At 47.1% G+C, this 23021-nt stretch overlaps 1 protein-coding gene across 1 annotated transcript in view; it reads left to right on the top strand.

Annotated features, from left to right (window-relative positions):
- Positions 1-1616: 1616 nt before the first annotated feature.
- Positions 1617-23021, top strand: part of KCNJ6 (potassium inwardly rectifying channel subfamily J member 6) — a 113844-nt gene continuing 92439 nt past the window's right edge. Inside the window, exon 1 of the mRNA XM_057696444.1 lies at positions 1617-1704. Within this exon, the coding sequence (XP_057552427.1) occupies positions 1617-1704 (88 nt within the window). The remainder of the gene's footprint in view (positions 1705-23021) is intronic.

The following is a 23021-nucleotide window of genomic DNA, read 5'->3' as shown; positions in this document are numbered from 1 at the left end:
AGCAACTGCAAGGGTAGGGGGGTCAAAACCTGATCTCATCCCAAGAGCTGAGATTCTGACGCCTTCTTGCAGCTGGTGTTTTAATCAGGAGTCATTTTCTAGGGGACCCATTTTGCGAGAGAATCAGACGTCAGGTCGGAGGACCTGGGCTCAAGCCAGCCAGTCGCCAGATGTGTGACTTCATACAAGTCAAGGTCATTGTCGCTTTTCTATAACATGGAATGGTTGTTTTGACAATAAAGGAAATTATCTTGCTGTAATTGAGCCCTTGTGATGGGCCAGACACTCCCTTTGGTGCTTTACACTGGTTCTGGCCACAAAGCAGGGCAGAAGTGGCAGTTGCCAGCAGGCTGCCCGCCCTCCTGAGCAGAGGATGGAGAAGGATGTCAGTGCGGCTCTGAGAGCTGGAGCCCCCGCCGCACGCAGACTGAGCCTCTATCGCCCTGCACATCAGCTGTCTTCTCCCAGGGCCCCCAGCCAGACCGATTCCTGGGACATATTCCCTGAGAGTGGGGTCCGTGGCCCCCATGTCCTTTCAAGGGATGGCTTCACGTTCCCTGTGTTTATTACAAAGCAAGGTCCAGCCTTTCTTTTCTGACATGGAATGAACAATTAACTGTCTTAGCGTTTAGTTCCTTTAAAAAAAAAAAAAAAAGCTCTTTATTGGAATATAATTGCTTTACATTGCTGTGCCAGTATCTGCTGTACAGCAAAGTGAATCATCTGTATTTATACATATATCCCCATATCCCCGCCCTCCCTGTCCCATCCCTCTAAGTCATCGCTCATCATCAAGTTGATCTCCCTGTTTTATGTAGCAGTTGCCTACTAGCTATCTCTTTTACATTTGGTAGTGTATATATGTCAATGCTATTCTCTCGCTTCGTCCCAGCTTCCCCTTCGCCCCGCACCCCGTGTCCTCAAGTCCGTTCTCTACATCTGCATCTTTATTCTTTGAGTCAGTTTTTCTACTTAAGCTTATTTTTTTTTTAATTTTTCGGCTGCACCTCATGGCATGTGGGCTCTTAGTTCCCGACCAGGGATCAAACCTGAGCCCCCTGCATTGGCAGCACCGAGTCTTAACCACTGGATCACCAGGGAAGTCCCTTCTTTTGCTCATTTTCAGTGATGGTTCTGCCAAAGTCCTAAAGAAGGCCAGCAGACACTGAGTCCAGAGCTGGGAGCTTGACAAGCCTACCTCACGAAACCCAGAACTGTGCCACCAGCCCCGTTTCCAAATAAGGAAACTGGGCATCATCCATCCATCCATCCATCCATCCATCCATCCATCCATCATCCATCCATCCATCCATCCAGAAAACCCAAAAGAGCTCTAATCCAAAAGCATCTCAATGAAACCAACCCCACTGGCTATTTATTTTCCTTCTCAATCTCTACCAAATGGCCATTTAGAGCCACTAAGTAAAGATTTCAGACAGCCCACGCATCCTGCAGGACGCATTCACCCAACACAGAAGTTTCCAGAAGTTGCTGGCTCCACCAAGGGCCAGCAGTTGCCGTGTGAGATGGGCTGGCAGGAACCAACAGCCTCCACGCAGTGACCAGGTTCACACCACGTCCTCGTGTCCGTCCCTCACACTGTGAGGTCAGGCCCCATGGCAGCACCCCCCTCACCCCGACACGGCTGCTCACACTGTGACCAGGACCTCAAGGTGGCTGAGCCGCCTTTTCAGTCCGAGGCAGGTAGAGGAGACCTCTGTAGCTGTCACAATGATGAACATCTAAACCTTCTAAACCATGGGCAGCTCAAGCCCTTCTCTCATTTAACTGCCACTGGTGACTGGTGCACACAGATTTGCATCTCTAAAGCCAGTGTGGGGACTTCCCTGGTAGTCCAGTGGTAAACAATCCATCACATAATGCAGGGGACACAGGTTCCATCACTCGTCAAGGAAGTAAGATCCCACATGCCACAGGGCAACTAAGCCCACACACCACAATTACTGAGACCCCACACTTCAACTAAGACCCAACACAGCCAAAAATAATTTAAAAAATGAAATAAATTTTTTAAAAAATAACATAAAATAAAATTGGAGAGGAAAAAGTGCTTAAAAATAAAATAAAATTTTAAAAAATAAAATAGAATAAAGCCAGTGTGTTTGTTTTCAAGAAAACCTAGCCTCTCCCTGCTTTCTCTTTTGGTTTGCTTTAAAAAAAAAAAAAAAGACTTTCAACTATAGATGGAAAAGCTCTCAGGTACCATTTGAAGATTTGCAGGACTTAACCAAGAAAAAAGTCTCAGGGAAGAGTCTTCTGTCCCTGGGGCACTGCTTTTTCTTGCCTTCTTTGAGGGCCTTTGCGTGTGTGTTTGTGCATTTTTTTCTTTTCCGGATACCACTGAACATGGATGTCTCAGAAATAAGGAACCAGGGACTGTAAAAGTCAGCCAAGTTCCTTTGGATAATATTCCTTCCTTATTGTAATCTCTGTTCCTTCTGCAGCATTAGAAAATTCTATTTATCTTGACTTTCAAGCAAATAAGCCAGTAACAAACTTTTTAGATTTCCACGTGTGTCTTTGAGGAATTAAGACTCGTTTCTCAGGGATGCTGGCAGTCTGTACATCTTAGTGTTGGACACATCTTAGAATTGGCTGGTTTGTCACTTGGCTACCTGTTGAGAAGCCTCAGTCCTTCAGGAAACTTCGAAGCCCTAAGATACCCCAGCTGCTCCCACCCCAACGGCGTGTTACTCAGATGTGCTCACACGTGCCAGCCTACAGCTGGCAGCCGTAGACCCCTCAGCACTGAGAAAATGGCTAACGGCCCAGGGACAGCCTCTCAGAAGGGAAATCTACCACTCCCAGTCCCGAAGGAAGACATCCAGTTCTTTCCTTCACTATCGTAAACATCTAAGCGGGAAATGCACCACAATTAGGGGTGAGGCAAACCCCACTGGCACACCTCACGCCACAGTACCCCACTCCCTCCTGCAATTCCTGGTGTGCACAGCCTTCCACGTGCACATCGATGGAAACTCACACACCTGTAGGGGTGAGTAAATGGAGGCTTGCAATGGCCTTAAGTCCTGTCCCATAGGCTACAGCACAGTTTTAAAACAGAAAAATCAGAACCACAGGCGATAAAGACACAGCGTGTTTCATCTTTCATTTCAAACTTTCACTTATTTATTCAACAAAGTGACATTTATCGGGTACTTACGAACTGCTGAGCAATAGAAACACCCATCAGTCCAAATCACAGGCTTCGAGCTGTTGTGACCAGTTCTGCGTTCTGCTCACAAGCGATGGAGTTAGAAGATCCCAGATAAAAACCTCCTACTTCTTCACAGACTCATGGTCTCTTAAAAAGCCAGTACCATTTTGCTCTAGCCAGCAGCAGTGGAGAATTAGAATGCTTTGTCTTGGGATCCCAGAAGGCCTCCTTTCAGGGAAGCCTCACTATCCTAAAAAAATAAATAAGTAAATAAATAAATAAAAACCCACCAGGGACACATCTGCATTCCCAGTAACTGGCATGGGCCTTCCTTGCCCCGGAGATTCTCTTCCTCTAGCAACATCTGCTTCATATGCAAAACTTAGTGCATAGGCTTGTAGATGCCACCCATGTTTAATCCTCCACTGGTTGCAGGATCTTAGGTATTATCCAGGCTCCAGACATTTTCATGACAACTACCTACAGGCATGCCACCTCTGATCTCAGACCCCGTGAGGGAGAAGCCCTACACTCCAAAGTCAATTAGTACATGCTCCAGGGTCCAGCCTGTTCCCAACAGAATAAAACCAGCCAAGGAAGTCCAGAGCATCCCGCAGGAGTGAAGGCAGTGGCCTCAGATGTCTCAGAAGCCAAGGAGAGGGAGGACTCAGATCAGCGCCCTGCTTTACAATTCAAGGGTGCCAAGGAGTCTTTCAAGGCTCACCTGCAACACATCACAGTGAGCGTCCCTTTGTTCTGCAGGTAACAGGAATTTCAAATGATGAAAAGAAATAGGAGAAGGCAGAACAGAGGGCCCTCTGAAATACATTCTTCCTTAACATGGTCCAAATAGGTCTTTCCCAGCTTCCTCTCCAGAGTCCCCTCTCAGCATCAGGAGTGGAGCCTGGCCGAGAACTTGGCGTTCCTACCTGGTTACCAGGCAGACCTCTGTCCATCTCTCCAGACACAGCCCCGTTTATGTTTTGTTTATGAAACTGGGACATAGCCTCGTGTGAACAGAACACTTCGGCCCTTTGCAATTGACACCTGGCTGAAGCTTCTCTCGTCGTGTTCTCTCTCCTGTCAGGAACCCGTGGTTCCCAGGAAAAAACAGACGTGCCCCCAGTGTTCTGATTACAGGGCACTAGGGAACATCCAAGATCGCAGCTGTCACCCAAGCTGGGTAATGCCATCTGGGGCCCTAACTGTTCACTCTGGCTGTTTGAGAAGTTCAGAGTCATGTTTCCACGTTTATGTATCAGGAGGACCCCAGGGCTTGCAGAGGTGCAGGCGGCCTCCCTCACCCACCCTGGCTGCACACAAGGCAGGCAATTGCCACACACATGCATGCCTTCGCGTAGGTAACTGTGCAGGCATCACCCAGCTCAGGGGTTGCTTTCTCAGAGGCCATCCCCCTGCTCCCTGCCCTGCTCACTTCCTGGAAGCCTTCATTTTCCCTTTCACTTCGGAAGTTTAATATACACCACCTTGGGTTTTTCTTGCATCTTCAACTCAAGTATTAAATTCCTTCCCAGGCAGGGGCAATGCCTTACAGTTTCCTAGGGTCCCCTCAGTTCCCCACAGCACACAGAACCCTAAACTCACAGATTTAGTGCTGTATCTCCTAGACCAAGCTGGCCCCTTGAAGTGAACAAGGGTTCTTAAAGAAGCCTATTGGGCTGCCCGGGGTCAGGGGGTTTGTTTAAATAATGCCTGTGGCCACCTGGCCAGGTTTCCTGGGGACTGAAGCCTCATTGGTTTCCAGGGTTTATCAGCGCCGTTGGGTTCTGGTGGCTCTGGTGACCCAGTAGCAGCATGTCTGCCATGTTGGGACCTGGCTTCTCCACCTGCGTTCCTCTGCCTGTTCCTGGCTTTGCTCTCCTCTCCTTCCTTCTCCCTGAGAGCTTCCTCTCATTGCCTTCTCTCCGCATCCCTCTTAGCTTTTGCCGCCACCTGTGACTTCTCTACCTGGCTCACGTTCCAGGGAGGAGGAGACTGGCTGACCAGCCACCATCCAGGAGAGGCACCTCCTATGGGCGGAGCTCCATGTCAGGTCATCCATAGGCTGGTGGTCAGCCTATAGTAGCTGCCTTTTTGGTCATGTGTCCCCCTGTGGTCCAATCAGCTGTGAGCAGAGTAGCAGGACCTCTCGGAATGAATCAGGGCAGCTTATAGGGGAAAATCGCTCTAAAGGGGGCTGCAGACCTGGCAGACTCTGGTGGGGTCCAAGGTCTCATGAGCACACAAAGCAGTATGCCTTGTGGGGCAGTGTTTTTCCACTTTCCACTTGGTGAAAGACAGATCCATGAGACTCCTAGATGGCTCTTCTTTTAACAACATTGCTCTCAGTAGCCATTGAAGGCTAAATTGAATTTGCAAAGGAACATGATTACTGTACATTGTAGAGAAAATTCCATTGCTACCCATTCTTTAGCTGTGCTAATACACTCTTTTGAACTAGATGCAATCTGCCCACACAGTGGAAATGTCTTCCTTCCTTCTCTCCTTCCTTCGCTCATTCATTTACCAAGAATGCACTGAGGAATGACCATAGATTAAGTATTGTGCTAGGGCCTGAGGGTACAGAAATCGAAAAACATATTGTTCTTGTCTTTAAAGACCTCATAACAGTAAAAGAGCTTACAGTAGGACATGGGTTTGTGAAATGTTCATCATTTTTCCACATCTTTCTTCCCTCTGAGAGGAAGGGTTTGAAAAGATGCCACAATCACACTTTTAAACTCAGGACACGGAACCTGAGCTGCTTAGAGTCAGGACCCTTCCGTGGCACTGTAAACACTACATTTAAAGGGGAGTTGAAATGTCTCTGGACAACTGAATTCCTTCCCTGCAACCTCCTAGTCCACTGGGTCTGCTAAGCAAAGAAGCTTCTCACTTCTCACTACACTCGGCAAGTGCAAACTAACTCCAAACACAGGGGTGTCCAACCTTGCACTTGACTCGCAGAGGGCTGCAATGTGTAAGTGTGAAAAGAGGCACCTCACCATCATAACAATAAGTGTCCTGCTTCCCTCCTGCTCTCCCTGGGCCCAGCATCAGCACAGAGAAAGATGGGGGCAAGGCTGAGCTCCTTAGCAATTCAGCAGGTAGCACTCGCCACATTTTCCTAATACAATGCCCAGCAATCCAGGACTCACACTACAGCCACATCTTGAATTATTTTAGGCATGAAGAATTCCAGTGAGAGGCTGGACATTTAGCAAATGTTCATGAGATAAAAGGCAAACGGTATTGCATCCGCTCTGTGTGTCCGGCTCTCGCCACTGTTTCTTGGACTTGCTTAAGCGGTCCCCTCCAAAAAGACTATTCCTACAGAGCTCTCAAAGATGTTCTCTCCTTGACCGTTTAGTGGCTTCTTCAAAAGGACATGATGAAACACTAATACAAGCAGGGTTCTCTTATTTCCAAGGCTTTATTGTTAGTTCCGTTAATTTTATTAACCCTAGACCCATAACAAGGGCTTGTGGGAGTGTGTAGCAAGATCGCAGCTTCAGGCAAGCTCCCCGTTCTTACCATTTGTAGTTTCTAATAAAACGACTGCGTAAATGTAGACTTCTGTGCTCTGCTACCAATAAAACAGAAAGCTTTTTAAAAACATATCAACCCAAATGTTTTATCCACAGGTAAGGTTCAGCTCTGTGACTTTGCAGCCCAGCCCCTTCCTCTCCTAAGAGAATGTCCTCCTGCTCATCAGTTCACACTGGTTTGCAGCTCCCTTGGCAATAGTGTGAGGGATTACTGCCCTGTGACATCGTCATACATACATGCTCCAGCACTTTGGCTCCAAAGGCAGTGGTTTGCCCTGCACCCCACGCTGCCTCAATAGGTTTTGTCCTTGCAGCAAGCAAGAGGACTTGCATAAGACCATTTTTCAACATCCAGCTTCTTTCAGAATCCCTCCTTAAGCTAACAGAGTAGAAGTTTCTTAGGGTCATGGCCCACAAACATAACTTCCCTCGTTTCTTGCAATACGATGAGCTTAAACAGGAAGCCTCCCTTTATGCTGGAGTCTAAATCCTCTTGGAAGGCGGCCAGGACAGTCCTGACATCTCTACTTTGTCTCCACAACACAGAGAGTTACAGCTGGGTTCCAGGCATGGGTGCTATAAAAATTCCATCTCACACAGCCTAGTGATAAATCAAGCCCAAGTGTATTTATTAAGCGGCTCCTGCAGGGTCCCCGGCACGGTGCCATGTTCCGTCTGTCGCCAGAGGATGTTTCTTCAGGTTGTGTTGGTGTTTGCCCAGCCTCACCCGCACACACTCATTCTCTGTCAACTGTTTCCCAAGCAAAGTTGCTCCTGGCACAAACCCAGTTTCCTTGAAATGATGCCAATGCCTGCTCCCACCCACCTCTCCCTCTGACCAGCTAGTGGATAGCCACATACCTGCTGTCGTGTGACCCAACCCACCTCCTATCTATCACCTAGACTACCCATGCTGCAACTGGAAATCTAGAAATTATAGACATTAATCTGTACATTTCTAAAAGTAGCGACGCTCATGAAAAAGTGTAACTGTAGGTGTGTAGGGGTGAGAGATACACATCACCTGAGGGTTAAATATCCATTGCCTACTCAGGGTTGATTGTTCTTTACTTAGTAAGACAGCACAATGCAGAGGTCACCTTGGAATCCTTAATGTTGAGGTCTGTTCCACAGTTTTGTCCTTGGACCTTTTTCCTGTCATTGCAGCTCCATGGGGATCCCAAATTTCAGGTCCATGAAACCCCAGTGGGGATTCTCAGATGCACAGGTTTGTCCCTTGTACTACAAAGCCGAGAATGGATTTGAGTAAAGTGAAAAAAATAATAAATTAAACTGCAAGGTCCTGGAACAGCTGTCAGACCTCGACCTAGCGTGTTGGGACTTCACAGACAGCCAGGGGCAGAAGCAAAAGACCAGTCTGAAAGGAAAGAAACTGGATCTTTGAAAATTTCTGCTGAGACTTGACCCTTCTGATTATGAATCCTTCCATTTTCTGTCACCAGTACACTCGTTTTGTCATATTTTCCCCCAGATAAACACTTTGAAAACCAACCCCCTTCTCCGGATCTTGGGGATTCCTCCCTGCCTCTAGCAAGGCCTCTGCCAGGTTTTCCTGATTCAACCTCAAAGCTTCACCCCTTGAAAACAACCCAGTTCTCTGCCTCCCACAGCCAAATCTTTGGGAGACAAAAGGACTTTAAAGAACTCCCCAAAGGCAAGACACAAATCCCTCTGGACTTCTCCGAAAGGGTGAAGTACCTGCCCCTTTCAGGGAGGGAGAAAGGACAGCCCATTTATCAGCTCTCTTTCTGCCAGTTGCCTTCTCGTGTCTGCTGAATGACCGCAGTGTGCCTCTTCCTCTCATTATGCTTATTTGGGTCTGAGAACACGTTGTATGTTCTGAAACCTTCCACCAGAGTTCACAGAGTGCTCTGCACACTTGTTCAGTGTTCACTGATTTTCACACCAACATATGCAACAGGAGAGATTCTAGCTTTATCTTGGCAGGGCTCCAAAAGTCATAAAAAATATAGAAGAATGTAGGGCTTTGACACCAATTTCAATAGCCAACAAAATCCTACCGTTGGAAAGCTGAAAACTTTTGTTTGGGATCTATTTGGATCTTGTGCTAGGACACTTTTTAAAAACACAAGCCATGGGGCAATCAAAGAGAACAAAGTATTGTATGATTCAGGGAGCATGAAAAAGTTGTAGACTACCATTCCAAATGTTTAGTCTTAAGGAGAGGAAATGGCTCATTCATTTATTCAGGAAACATTTATTGAGTTTCCATTATGTGCAAGGCCCTGTTTTAAATATAGCATTTACTGTCAGAGGAGACCTTGTGCTTTTTCTTGTTTCTCCACAGTTTAATCAGGGGGGAATTACTCAGAGTAAAGTGAGTATTGTGGAGGGCATGGACTTTGACCTGAGACAGGATGTCAGATGTCCTGATTAAGCTACGAAACTTTCCAGAACCCCCTCCCCCATATCTTAACAATAGTAATACAAATGACATCTGCTCACAGCATTTGGGGGAAGATAGAATTGCACATATAGAGTGAATTCAGTAAACATCACTCTCCTCCGCTCTCATCTCAGAGAATACACTCGAAACAAACCCAGATCACTAAACTTCTGGGTAAAAAGAAGGAAGTGGCTTTCTTGCAATCTCAGGCTTTGTTTAAACTTGCCCCTGGATCCAGAATGTTCCTAAGCCTCTACTTTTCCACCTAAGAACTCCATGCTTTCCTCAGCCTCCCCCTTCACATCTCATCCCAGATAATTAGTCCACATTCTGCATTCCCACATATGCTACAGACTGAATTTTGTCTCCCCAAAATCTGTATGTTGAAGCCCTAACCCCCAAAGTGATGATATTTGAGAGTGGCATCTTTGAGAGATAATTAGATCATGAGGGTGAGGCCCACTAATGGAATTAGTGCCTTGTAAGAAGAAACCCCAGAGTGCTCTCTCTCTCTCTCTCTCTCTCTCTCTCTCTCTCTCTCTCTCTCTCTCTCCATCATGTAAGGATACAGCAAGAAGGAGGCCATCTGCAAACCACAAAGAGAGTCCTCACCAGGAACCAAATCAACCAGTGCCTTGACCTAGGACCCAGCCTCCAGGACTGCAAGAAATAAGTGTCAGTTGTTGAAGCCTCCCAGTCTGGTATGCTGGTATCGCAGCCTGAACTAAGACACCAGAGTCCTGGGATCACCACTGCTGCCCTAGTGGTCATGTGCACGTATCTTTTCTTCAAGGCTGCAAACCCATTCTTCCCTGATCATTTACCACAGGATCTACCGCCCTGAACTCTTTCTTGTTGCTGCCATAACAAATCATTGCAAATTTGCTGCACTAGTAACACAGACGTATGATCTTACAATGCTGGAGGTCAGAAGGCTGACACGAGTCTCACTGGGCTAAAGTCAAGGTGTCATTAGGGCTGTGCTCCTTTCTGGAGGCTCTAGATGAGGCTCTGTTAGTGTGTCCCCTCCAGCTTCTGGAGGCCACCTGCATTCCTGGACTGGTGGCTTCATTCTACCATCTTTGAAATTATGCTGCCACCTCTCTGGTCTTCCCTCTTCCACTTTTAAGAACCCAGGATAATCTCCCAACTGACTAACAACCTCACTTTCATCTTCAACCTCAATTTCCTTTTACCGTGTAATGTACATACTCACAGGTTCCAGGGGTTGGGATGTGAACATCACCAGGGTATTATCTTGTACACTATGTGCCACGGAAGGATAAATCAAATAAACCTAGATCCTCATTTATGATGCCTGCAACTCAGCAAGATCCTAACACCCTCTTCCTGTTGCCACCCTTTACAACACATACTCCTGATAAGCCTGGTCTCTAGTCTTGCCTATCTCAGAAATTTATTCTGAAAAACATTGCATAAGAGACAAATGACCAGTCCCATGATGCTTGAGTTTTTTCTTGCTGGCCTTTAGTCCCGCAACCAGTTAATCTTCACTTGTCTCACTTGAACTGCTACTGTAAGTGAAGGATAGCCTTCCGGGAAAGGTTTTGGAATGGGGATTCTGCCACTTTTGTCACCCCCACCACCTTCCCAAGAGGATACTGCTTGGTGAGTGGGAAACCCTAGATGAGGCCCACACCTGATCTGTGCTTCTAGCTGCTTGGACCTATAATTCTTTCTGTTTCCAGCAAATCATAGGCCATCTGCTTTGCTTCCTAGTCATCTCTCCTGAATTTCTCTCATCTGGGAGAATAGGGATGCATGCTATCCACTATTTACAGGGGAGTGTGGCTCCCTTATTGATTTGGGGAAAAGTGAATTTTCCTGCAAAAAGCACACACATTCATATAGTTTCATTCATCCACCAATCTACTCATTCAGGCAATGTCTGCTGAGCCTCCACTGTGTTCCCCACATCATTACATGCACAGGGATGTGGAGAAAGTGGGTGAGATGTAGCCACTTACCCTAGAGCATTGAGCGTCTGCCAGGGCAGTGTGGCATGGAAGCCAGCCACTGTCACATGACGTGCTGAGTGATGTCATTTGCAGGCACTGGGTGGGGAGGTTGGGAACCTACAATCTTGGGAGCTCCCTGGGGAGGGGAAGTTTGAGCTGAGTCCTGAGGACCCAGATAAGTTGTAGGTGGGTGAGGAAGAGCACGGAAGACAGTGGAAGTGAAAAGACGTTGTCATGTGAAAAGACACGTGTGTGAAAGAGTACTGTGCCTTAGAGAACCATGGGATCTTTAGGTTCAGGCAGAGAGAAAGCCAAGGTCACATTATCAGTAGCACGGGCAGCCACTACCAAGGAGCTTGGACTTTAGCAGTGGGACCACTGAACAATGTAAAGCAGGACAGGAACATGATGGCATCTGAATTGGAAAGAGCCCTTCTGGAAGCTCGGTGAAAAGGAAGGTGGAGTCTATTTCTGTTTTACACCTGAAACTAACACAACATTGTAAATCAACTATACTTCAAATTTTTTTAAAAAAGGGGAAGTTGAGGTAGGAAAGACTGGAGCCGTGACTTAAACTTGGACACACCTGCAGAAATCCAGATGAAAACTGATGAGACAGCTACAAAATGGCATGCGTGGGCTGATCATTTGTGTGTGAAGGTGTGTTGATGCACAAAGGTATCTGGAAAGATGGTCACTGAAATGTTAACAGTGGTTATCTCTGGCGGCAGGACACAGGGTGAATTTTTTGCTTTCTTCTTTGTACTTTCTTTGGTTGCTTGAAACTTTCTATGTGAGGATGTGTTATCTTCATAATCAAGAACAAAAAATAAAGTTCCGTTTTTGTTGCTTATTAAAACTGACAGTGACCCTGAGAGACTGAATAAGCAAATAGGCAATGGCCAGACCATATTTAAAAATAGAATATTGACCCCATGTCCTGCAGCAATCTGCACAGGAAACCAACCCCTTATGTACAATAAACAACCCAGGAAGCCAGCCTGCTATAAGCCAGAGGTTTAGAAACCCAGACTGTCATCTCTAGCAAGACCCAGGAAGCTAAACATTGACTTCCATAACAATGGGCTCAAAATGGCCAGGACTTGATTAATAACTGACAGCTTTCCTAATTTTTGTTTCTGCTTCCAACTTAGCACCAACTAAAGAAAGCTAACTATGTAGCCCTAAACAATCACATAGGATATCTCCCTACTAGTTGGCCACCCACAGCTTCTCCAGACCTATAGCCTCCAACCAGGGCACACCTGAAGCCTTCCCTTTTCTCCACTCTGAAGCTTTCCCTCTCCTCTGCCTGCCTTTGAGTCTCTGCCAAAATGCAAGTCACATAGCTGACTCTCCTGCTACAGCAAACTCTAATAGTCTTTGCTTTTCTCATGTGCTTGGTCTTCATTTATTCCACAACCCAAGCAGTTCTGGTACAGGGGGATAGCAAAGTGGGGCCAAGAGGAAAAGCTTTTAGGAAGAAGGAGCCGTGGGACTTGGTGTCTGCTGACAGTGGGGTGAAGGAGAGAGAAGCAAGGTTGCCTCTGGCTTCTGGCTTGGGGTTCTGAGCAGGGGCTGGTGCCATCCGTGGAGTCCTGGAAAGGGAAGGAACACATGGGAGAGGTATGTGTCAGGGTCTACAGGACACAGGAGGCACACAGGGTGGAGGGGATGTGGAGGGTTAGAAGAGAGACTATGGAGGTGTGAGGAAAGCTAGGGGAAACCAGCCAGGGTTGGGGAGCCATCACCACCACCCTGAGTCCGAAGATGCCAAAGAAGGAAACCAGACAGAACTGTGGGAGAGAGGGCCACCTAATGGGACTGTGGTGGTAGGCAGAGAAACTCAATCCATTTCAACTCAACCTGGAGCCCACAGGTAAGGCTCCACTGTCGACCTGCCCTTCCGTCTCCTGCCAGTGCCTCCCATGAGCTAAACCCACCAGGAAGCCAGAGGACATGAGAGACCCGGTGCACCCATTATGGCCATTCTCCTGGGATGTGGAAAATCAAGAAGGGTTCAGGGAGGCTCTGCAGGGGCACCTGGAGAATACTTAGCCCAGAGAGCCTGGGGATAATGAGCTCCATCTTGAAAATGTTCGTTTTGAGGTTCCCATGGGAAATGCAGGTGAAGATGTCTTGCAAGCAAGTCAATATGGCAGTGTGGAAATTGAAAGATCTGAGTTGAAGAGCTGGGTGTGGGAGTCATCTAAATGTAAGGACAGTTTCAGCACAGGTGACCTCTCCCAGACAAAGAGCGAGGGATGAGAAGAGAAGCAGGCTGAGGACAAATGCTGGGGGACCCCAACAGTGAGGTGAAGAAGCAGGAGAAGAAGTCAGAGAAGGTCACCAGGAAGGAGAAGGGATCAGAGACCTAGAGGCAAGAATCAGGACGGGCATCAGCTTTGCAGTCATACTTTTCAGCAGTCAGGTCTTCTGGTGAATTAGGGAACGCTCTAAACAAAGGTATTGGGTCAAACGAAACACAGATGACTTGAAGTTCATGGTCTTTGGGGGCTCCGGGGGGAGGGGCAATGGGGGAGAGTTATGGGGTCACAGTGTTTGCACTTCCTTGAACACAGTTTCTAAAGTTGTCCCAGCAAGCCTCCTCGACAAGCTACCCTGAAGGAACAGGCTTGGCAGGAAAGAGCAAGATGACAAACCATAAGATGGTCCACACAGACAATGTCACTGGTGTGTCACATCTGGGACTCGTTCCTTCAGCACTGGATGCCAATAAGTGTTTCATAAGTATTGTAATTTTTCTTTAAAAATCCCGGAGGAGGTTTTAAAGAACCCCAAATTACAAATAAATAGATAAAACCTCCCTTCACCTAAACCAAAAGACACATTACCTCCTCACATCTCACTTTTTCCTCTCGCAAGTGTCCATTTTTCCAAAAACTGCTCCCCTCTGCCAAGCCCCCTTGTTGTTCAGAGCACCAGAGTAAGATGCTCTCAATGTCTGTCTTCTCCAGCCAGGCACAAATTAGGCTATTGTTGATGTGCAGAAAGCCTGCCCATGCTTGAATGAACAGGCTAAATGGCCACTGTTTCCAAAGATGGAAAACTGTTCACACTGTCAGCAATCTCTTAACTCTTTTTCAGCTAGTTGTGCTTAATTCCTTATTCATTTTCCCCCCAAATCCTGGGCCCCCAGGTTTGCCCCTTCCATAGGCAGCCCTTTTTTTCTCACTTAAGCCAGCAGGTTGGCTGCTCCCTGGACACAACTCCGTTCCCAGCACTAGAAGGAGCAGCCGTTGCTGAGTCGTGGATGTTCCCTAACAGCCCCGTCCAGTGGAAGCATAATCCCAGCCACTCCTGTTATCGTACATCTTGCAGGAGGCATATTTAAAAGGAAAAGTAAATGGGTGACATTAACATAGCGATATATTTTATTTAACCCAATATAATAATACAGAGTGTTAGCATTCTAATGCAGTCAATAGGAAAATCACTGATGGGATGTTTTACATTATTGCTTCATTACTTTTCATGTTATGGCTTCAAAATCCCCTGTTTAGTTTGCACCTGCAGCACATCTCAGTTTGGATCAGGCTCATTTCAAATGCCCAGTAGTGACACGTGGCAGGTGGCTGTCATATCAGTGCAGATCCTAGTGCTTCCTCTGGCGACCACCCCAGGGTTCTCTCCAGCAAAAGTTACTCATTCCTCCAAGACAGAATGAGCCCAACAGCTCATCCAAGGAGAAACTTCCTGGATAAAAAGGCTCTCTTTGTTTTGCACGTATCAGGAAGTTATTAGAAATTATCACACTAAGTGAAATAAGTCAGACAGAGAAAGACAAATACCACATGATATTGCTTATCCATGGAATCTTAAACAAATGATACAAATGAGCCTATTTATAAAACAGAAACAGACTCACAGACTTAGAAAACAAACTTATGGTTACCAAAGTGGAAAGGTGAGGGAGGGATAAATTAGAAGTTTAAGATGAAAATATGCACACTACTATATATAAAATAGATAATCAACAAGGACCTACTGTATAGCACAGGGAACTATATTCAATATATTGTAATAACATATAATGGAAAAGAATATATATATAATATACATATTATATACGTATGTGTATATAATTAAATTACTTTGCCATATACCTGAAACTAATGCAACCCTGTAAGTCATCTATATTTCAATACAAATTTTTAAAAAAGAAAAAGCCTTGAAAGAGGAAGTTATTAGAGAGGGCTGGTGCAGGAGGGAGAGGAGCTGGCACCTGATCCACTACACCTTATTGTGTGATGAACAGTATTACCCAAACCAACGCAGGGTCCATTAAAGCAAACACACAGACAAAATCTCTCCCGGTCCACCTGAGCATTTATTTGAAAAATATTTCTTGGGACTCAGGGAAAAGGAAATAAACAGGAACATTAGATTTACGGTTAGAAGCACCAGCATCTCTGAATTTATGGTACAAGCCAAAAGTTTTGCAAAGCTAGATAAAATATGACTTTTCAAGGACACATCATTTGCAACCGTTGACTTCCACGGCCAAAGCAAAGTTGAGAGAAGAACACAGATTTCTATTTTTTCTTTTAAAAAGAGCAGATGTAATTACTTCAGTGTATGTACTTGTGTTGAGAATTCAATCAAATGACTTTAAAGAAATCAAATAAACCTTTGCTGGAGAATCGAAAGGCAAGAGTGGTTCAGTAGGAGGCTGAGCAGAGCACACAGCACTGCCAATGGGCCCCAGGGGAGGAGCACAGAAGCAGGAGAAAATGTCATTTTAAAAGGACCATATCCCAAGAGCATGAAACACAAACAGCATTGCAGCAGACAGACCACAGGGGCGGGGAAACACAAGGCTGTTTGCAATCTAGGGGTTGTTCATAAGTCAGTCTCGGGAGATACACACCACCAAATGGGGCATCACAGTTACCCCCAAGGGCTGCCTGTCACCATGGCCCATGCCAGTTCTCTGTGGGAGCAGAGAATCAAAAAGAGCTCACTGTTTAAAAAGAACATGATGTGAACACTGAACACATACAGCATCAGAAAACCCCAGAAGCCACTGTCCCAAGCCCATTCCTCTACCCGGCTTCCCTAAGAGCTGACCGGATGCAGAACCCAAGAAGTTCCTCTCTCTGAAGATGAGAGTTTTCTCCCTCTCTGCCAAAGGCATCTTCCATGAGAAGCACATCTCAGCCACAGAGCCTTCCAAGTTCATTCAAATGCAGACTTGAAAACCTAGGACCAGAATAGCCTTAAGTTCCCAGACAGAGCCATGTAGGGCTAAACAGCTTTATTGTGCAGTAATTTGCCACCTCCTATACAGAAACAGTCCAGAGCTGTGGCTTAGTGGACAGAGCCTTTGCTGGTGTTCCCACCCCATCCCAGAGCCCACTCAGGCCCCGGCCTCACTAGCTGTGAATGAACAGGAGGAAATCAACAGTCCACTTTCCAGACCTCTTTCCCTCTCAAGACCAAAGACTTAATTTAAGACCCATTGTGGTCAGAGCTGCCCAAAGGTGTTCCAAAGTGCAAGGCTTTTGCTTAGGGAAACTGTTTCTTCCTTTTAGCAAGATACACCAAAAACAAATAAAGAAAAGTGGCAAAGAATTGCAGAGAAATCATCCTCCTGACTTTCCTTTACAAAGGCACTTAATTTTGCAAGAGAAACACGTGGCCTGAGTTGGGAGAAGAAGGAAAACGCAAATATTTCCAATGCCTGATGGAAATTCACAAAGTATTGCAGGTTCAAGTGGGGAATTGTCCTCAAGGAGCGAGTGAATGATAGGTACAAATCCAGCCGACCTCTGGCCGTTCTAACCCCAAATGAGACTTTCACCTCCAGCAAACACACTCAAAGAGAGGCAAGATGAAACAGGTCATTCCTTGGCATTGGGCCCAGACAGAGCGGGGGGACTCAAGGAAAGAAGAAGCCGTGCTTTCTAAGGAAACTGCCATGCACCCCGTGACATCAGTGCCAACCCAGGAATGCCAACATCATGAAAGGAAAAAGATGGTGCACCCAAAGTGATTTGTTGGGAAATTGATCTCAGGAGAAAAACTCGCTGTCACCCAGTCAACTGCAATGGCCTGTGCTGGCAACTATTGTCTAATTTGCATAAGAACTTGATTAAGCATGGCATCTTCCGTCCAGTGACTGTGACATGCTAACATCGGTTGAAGCTCACGGGCATTCATCACAGTCACTGGTTATGAATGACTTGCCAGACATCCTAGGCTGGTTTTGACATGATGGCTGGCACTGGAGCCTGTAGGGGTGAATGGTATGTGAACAGGGAGCTGGGGGGACAGTCCTCACCTCTATTCATGTCCCCACTAGGCCATCTCCCAGCTGCGCGTGGGCTTCTCAGGCATAGGCAGGTGGGTAGGCATTCTGGATTTTAACCATCTAATGCAACTTTTTTTAGGTGAAATCCATATAGCATGAAAACTATTCCTTCCCCCCCACCCCACACTGAGCAGCAGGCAGCATCTTAGTCCCCCGACCCGGGACCAGACCCATGCCTCCTGCAGCAGAAGTACCGAGTCCTAACCACTGGACCGCCAGGGAATTCCAAAAACTAATCTTTTTGAAGTACATTTCAATAGCATTCAGTACATTGACAAAGTTGTGCAACCAGCATCTCTGTCAAGTTTCCAAACACTCATCACCCCAAAAGGAAATCCCATGCCCATGAAGTTGACACCCCCTATTCCAATACAATCTTTAAAAGAACATCTTCTCTAATTCCAAAAATATATCTCCCCTCACTCCCTCCCTGACCTCAGACCAGTTTCTGGCCACAAAAGAACGTGGTGTCTTCCGGCAGGGATTTAGTTTCTATTCATCTTTGTATCCCCAGTGCCTAGCGCAGCGAGTGGCATGTGACTCCCAGTTGAAGTCATGGGGTCCAAATGGTAGAGACTGGGCGCTAAGCCTGTTTAAGACGTCAGGGATGCATATTTCAGCTCATCTGTTTTGAGGCAAGCCCTGAGGCTGTACTTCACCCTAGACTCTGTGTGAAGTTCACCCAAGGCCTAAGCTGGTGGGAAGCCAGTGAGAGCCAGGAGAAGAAATCCTGCTTCCTTTATAGAGTCCAGATCCCAAGTGCATCCCAAATGGCATGTCCACTGAGAAGCTCCACGACAGCATCCCCTCTCCCCCTGGACACATGGTCTATGGGATGCTGTGATATGATACTATCTCAGCAGGGAAAGGCAAGCATTTTTCAGGGATGGGCATTTGATTGTGGTATATCTTTCCTGAAGAATTCCATGCAGCTCCCATAACAGCAGCAGCTGCTGCTCTAGGGATGTAGGCTTTGCCTTTAGCCTCCACCAGCGAGATTGCTTTGGGTCTTTCAGAGCAGGTGTCCTTTTGCCTTCTGCCTCCAGCTCTGGGTTTCCACCAAACAAGTCACTTCAAGGACTTCAAGTCACTTCAGGCTTTAAGCACCCCTTCTGCCCAGCTGCCCCAAACTATGCCTCTGGGGAGGCTCCGGGACTTGCACTGACCCTTTGGGGTGGGGTCTGGTCTGGATACTTGCACTGGCCCTGGCACCAGCCTCCCCCAGAGGCAAGCACTTTGGGGAGAAGGACTGGAGGGGGATAAACACACAAGCATGCCCAAAGCCTGGGTGCTGACGTGTGAGGTCACCCTGCCGCCCTGAGGGGCAGCACCATGCTTGAACATAGAAGGAATGCATTTTCAAGCCCATAGGAAAAGATGCACTAGGTGAAAGAAGAAAAAGCAGCAGGAAGAGCCTGTAGGTGATTCCCAGCCCTGGGCTGTACCCGTTTCTGGTTAAGTGATTCTATTTTAGAAGCTTGAATTCCATCTACCCTCAGAGTCTAGCAACAGAGTCTAAGGTAACCTCCCATTTGTGTCAGAGTCTTCCTCTATTTGGATAACATGTCACTCTCGTCTTGGCTCATCACAGGTGACTGAGTCACGTCTCTCTTTCCTAAACCAAGGGGAGGGAGGAGGAGCGTGGGTGATGGGCCCCGAGAACCATGGGAAGACTGGGAGTCAGAGCAGCCTGCAGTGCTGACTGTGTCAGCCGAGCGGAGAGCAAGGCGGGCCAGCCCCCGAGCAAATAGCAAAGAAGGCCAAGTGTGGACCCAGCAGTCTGCCACTCCCACTGCACCCCAGGAACCAGCAAATCTGCATTTCAGATACACGTTCCGTGGAACCTAGACGTGGAACTCTGGGGGAAACACATTTAAGCAATTACAAGTAACTGGAATATTATCTATCCATAAAACAGGGTGATTCAGCAGCCTTCATATGCTAGGTTGTTCTAGAACTCTCCAAGAGCGAGACAGAGTTGGCAGCGCTTCCTCACCCTGTTAGCCTTCACCTTCCTTCCCCTTCACAACAGCATCCCTTCACCCCCACTCTGGGGTGTAGAATTTGGTCCAGCCGGGTGCAGAAGTAGGTTCATACCAGCTCATGAGAGTCAACTGCTACACATTCGGGAATTTTGAGAGCTGGTCAATAGTTGATAGGTTGGAATTAGCCAGGGTGGGAGTTTTTACAGCACAGGAATTGGCAAACTCTCCGATCAAGGCTTTTCTCTCCCACCCCTCTCCCCCAGCTGGAGCTGTCTTAGGCCAATTTACAGAGTCCTCTGGACTTGGAGGGGGCGTCAGGGGGTCTGAGGCGTCCCCATGTCTTGCTCTCTCCTGTGCGGAATCCTTGGACCGGCTCCCCTTTGTGGGGTCTTTAGAGGCCTCGGCAGCTTCCCTTCTGCACAGACTGGAAGTGAGGGAGGTACATTCCACTCCACTCTTCCCAGTGGGAACACTTTGCAACACCCCTCCCCCACTCTTAGCCCTAATGGGAGGAAACCCACCCCTACGCTGTTTATAAAGTGTCCCCAGACAGTGAAATAATTATGAAAAGAAAAATGGTATTCCTGGAGCCTGGCGGAAACCCGCATCCAGCCTCGAGATTCAGGTTCTCCTTGCCAGCATCTCAGAGCCTTGGGCGGGCAATGCACGGTGACTCAAACAAATGAGAAAAATACTTAAAACACAAGAGACTGTAGAAAATGAAGCCGGTGAGATCTGATGCCCACTCAGTTGCCTGGCGGGCTGCTGGCGTCAGTCAAGGGCCATCTTGAAGACAATCCAGGACACTGGTACAGGTTCACAGAAAACTGGGGTAGCCCTAGAAGCAGGGGTGGAGGTGAAGGAATGGCCACACCTACTTGTCTGTTGCGGCTGGCAGAGAGCCGCTCTCTCCTTTGAAACCTGGAGGGAATACAAGCCGCGTGGAAGGTAATCGTATGTGTGAAGAGACAGTGAGATGTGATTCTCACATCTACCGAAACCTCGCTGAAGTCTTTTGAGAACTTATGGCTAAAATTATATTTCATTTGCTTCCCAGGGAAAGCAAGATGCAATTTACTTCATTGGATTAGAGACCATTCAAAAATATATCAAACTTCCTTTTCTTTTCTTTTTTTTTCTTTTTTATTTTTTTAATTGAAGTATAGTTGATTTACAATGTTGTGTTAGTTTTTGGTAGACAGCAAAGTGATTTAGTTATACATATATATATCCTTTTCCATATTCTTTTCCATTATGGTTTATTACAGGATATTGAATATAGTTCCTTATGCTGTACTGTCAGTCCTTGTTGTTTGTCTATTTTATATACAGTAGTGTGTATCTGTTAATCCCAAATTTATCCCCTCCTCGCTTTCCCCTTTGGCAACCATAAATATGTTTTCCATGTCTGTGAGTCTGTTTCTGTTTCATAAATAAGTTCATTTGTATCACTTTTTTAGATTCCACATATAAGTGATATCATGATGCTTGTCTTTCTCTGCCTGACTTACTTCCTTCAGTATGATAATGTCTAGGTCCATCCACGTTTGCTGCAAATGGCATTATTTCATTCTTTTCAAGCTTCCTTTTAAAAGAAATTTCTTATTTCATCCAAAAAAACAATTGTAGATGGGAAATATTTTTCAGGATGAAAGCTGGTGGGGTAAGTTGTCTACCAGCTGTCCTCGGAAAAAAGGCACCAGGAGGTGGGGAAGTAAGGTCAGTGGCCCAAGATCAGGGACTTGTGGTTGTCTGGGGACTTGCATCTTCAGACCCCAAATGTGGCTGAGGACATGCTCGTTCCTGAGTGCTAAGGCAATGACTGAAGGGAACAGGCTTCTCTTCAAAAGACTCTGAAATGCCAACAGCAGATTCCTCCAGAACAACACAGATTTAATGAGGTGCAAAATGTAGGCCTTTTGCATTCCAATCGGAATTTCACCAGGAATTTAAACCACATCTTGGTAAAAGCAGTGCAGTTTCATTGATGCAGGAATTAGTATAATCACTGAAATACATTCGGAGGATACAAGCTTTCATAGGAAAAGAGGCCATCGGCTTTAACCTGCTCAAAATGCTATCGCTTAAATTTTAGGTGCAAAGTTAAAGGACATAATGCCTGTAGATTGTGCAGTAAAGGTGAAGGTGAGGGGGGAAAATGATGGAGGGAAATAACAGTTTTCTTGTAAAATTTAACACGCCTTGTTAGAGCAGAGAAAATACCCTAGAGCCTGCTCTCCAACCCCTCACCCCCTACCCCCACCCCCGCTTTTTTTGCTGGTAGAAGATGGAGTCTCCCAGCAGGTGTTTCATTGTGGGGACCAGTTATCCTGAATCCTCAATTACCTGGTCACTGCTCGAAGTAAACTGCCAGGACCCTTTTCCCTCTGAAACCCAATTACCGTGGCTCCCAGGAGAAGGGCAGTGAAGGAGACAAAATTCAGTTTTCCACTAGCTAGAATTCTTAACAGAAAGGGGTCTGTGGGAAGTGGTGAGCTGAAACAGCTGTCTAAAATTAGAACTCTGGCTAACATGAGGGCTGTATTCCTTTCTCCACTGTGAAAACCCACCATGTGGTGTGGTCTGAGTAAGCCCCACCAGTCTTGCCCCAGAAAATGTACAGAAACGTCATGCCCATCAGTCAGGGAGGGACTGGTTATTCTGAAACAGCTTCCCCTGTCCTCACTCTAGAGCTTACCAAACGCTTCGTAGAAGATTTGGCATCCCACAATTCTAGAATCCTCCGGAGGCGGTCTTGGGGCTCGGCTCTACTGCAGAACTAAGAAACCACATTCTCACCTCTCCCCGCCCCTCCTCGTCCCTCCTCAAGACTGGAAAGTCAGATTTATTCTGTGGGATCTCCAGGATGAAGAACCACAGTCCAGGGCCAGGTAGAAGAAAGAACTGGAACAGCTGTCCCTGTTCTGAGCTGCACACAGTTTGTCATCCTTTCTGTGCCGGGCACGGTGCCTTCAGCAGACAGGAACGGGTGGTCCTCTCTCTGCGGGCGATGCTTGAATTCCATCCCTTCCCAACCCTGGGACATCTCATTCGCTCCCATGCCGGTGCTTCCCTCCAGAACTCCCCATCGCTCCATTTCCACCGGCCCCGCTCCTCCGTCATTTGAGAAACCAGGTCTCCTGCTTATTATTCCCAGCCACCCGGCCACCGCCCTCCACCTACAGAAAGAGTGTCTCCTGCATCTTCAGCCCATCATCCCCCCCTTCTCCTACAGCCTGAATTGCACCCTGACCACTCTATTCAGAGCTGCCAGTGGTCTTCCAGCTGCCAAACCTAAAGCCCTCCCCACTGCTGAATGCACTGCATGGGTCTCCCTGACCTGGACCCTCCCCTCAGGGAAGCTTTCTCCCCTCCGCTAACTCCTCCCTCTCACTTCCTGCCCCCTCTGCTCCTCCCACCACTCTCGGTGGATCCCCCGTGGCATTCTCCGGTACTCCCTCCATGCTCTCAAGCTCTGGGACAGCTCACCTAACCCACTCCGTGCCATGGGGCTGGCGCGTGGCGCATCTCTGTGATGTTTGGTTAATGGCAAGAGCCCTAGATGCGGA

Source organism: Hippopotamus amphibius, chromosome 10 (genome assembly GCF_030028045.1).
Source record: "Hippopotamus amphibius kiboko isolate mHipAmp2 chromosome 10, mHipAmp2.hap2, whole genome shotgun sequence".
NCBI lineage: Eukaryota > Metazoa > Chordata > Mammalia > Artiodactyla > Hippopotamidae > Hippopotamus > Hippopotamus amphibius.
Note: the sequence above shows the minus strand (reverse complement) of the source record. Positions and strands in the feature narration are given on the sequence as shown.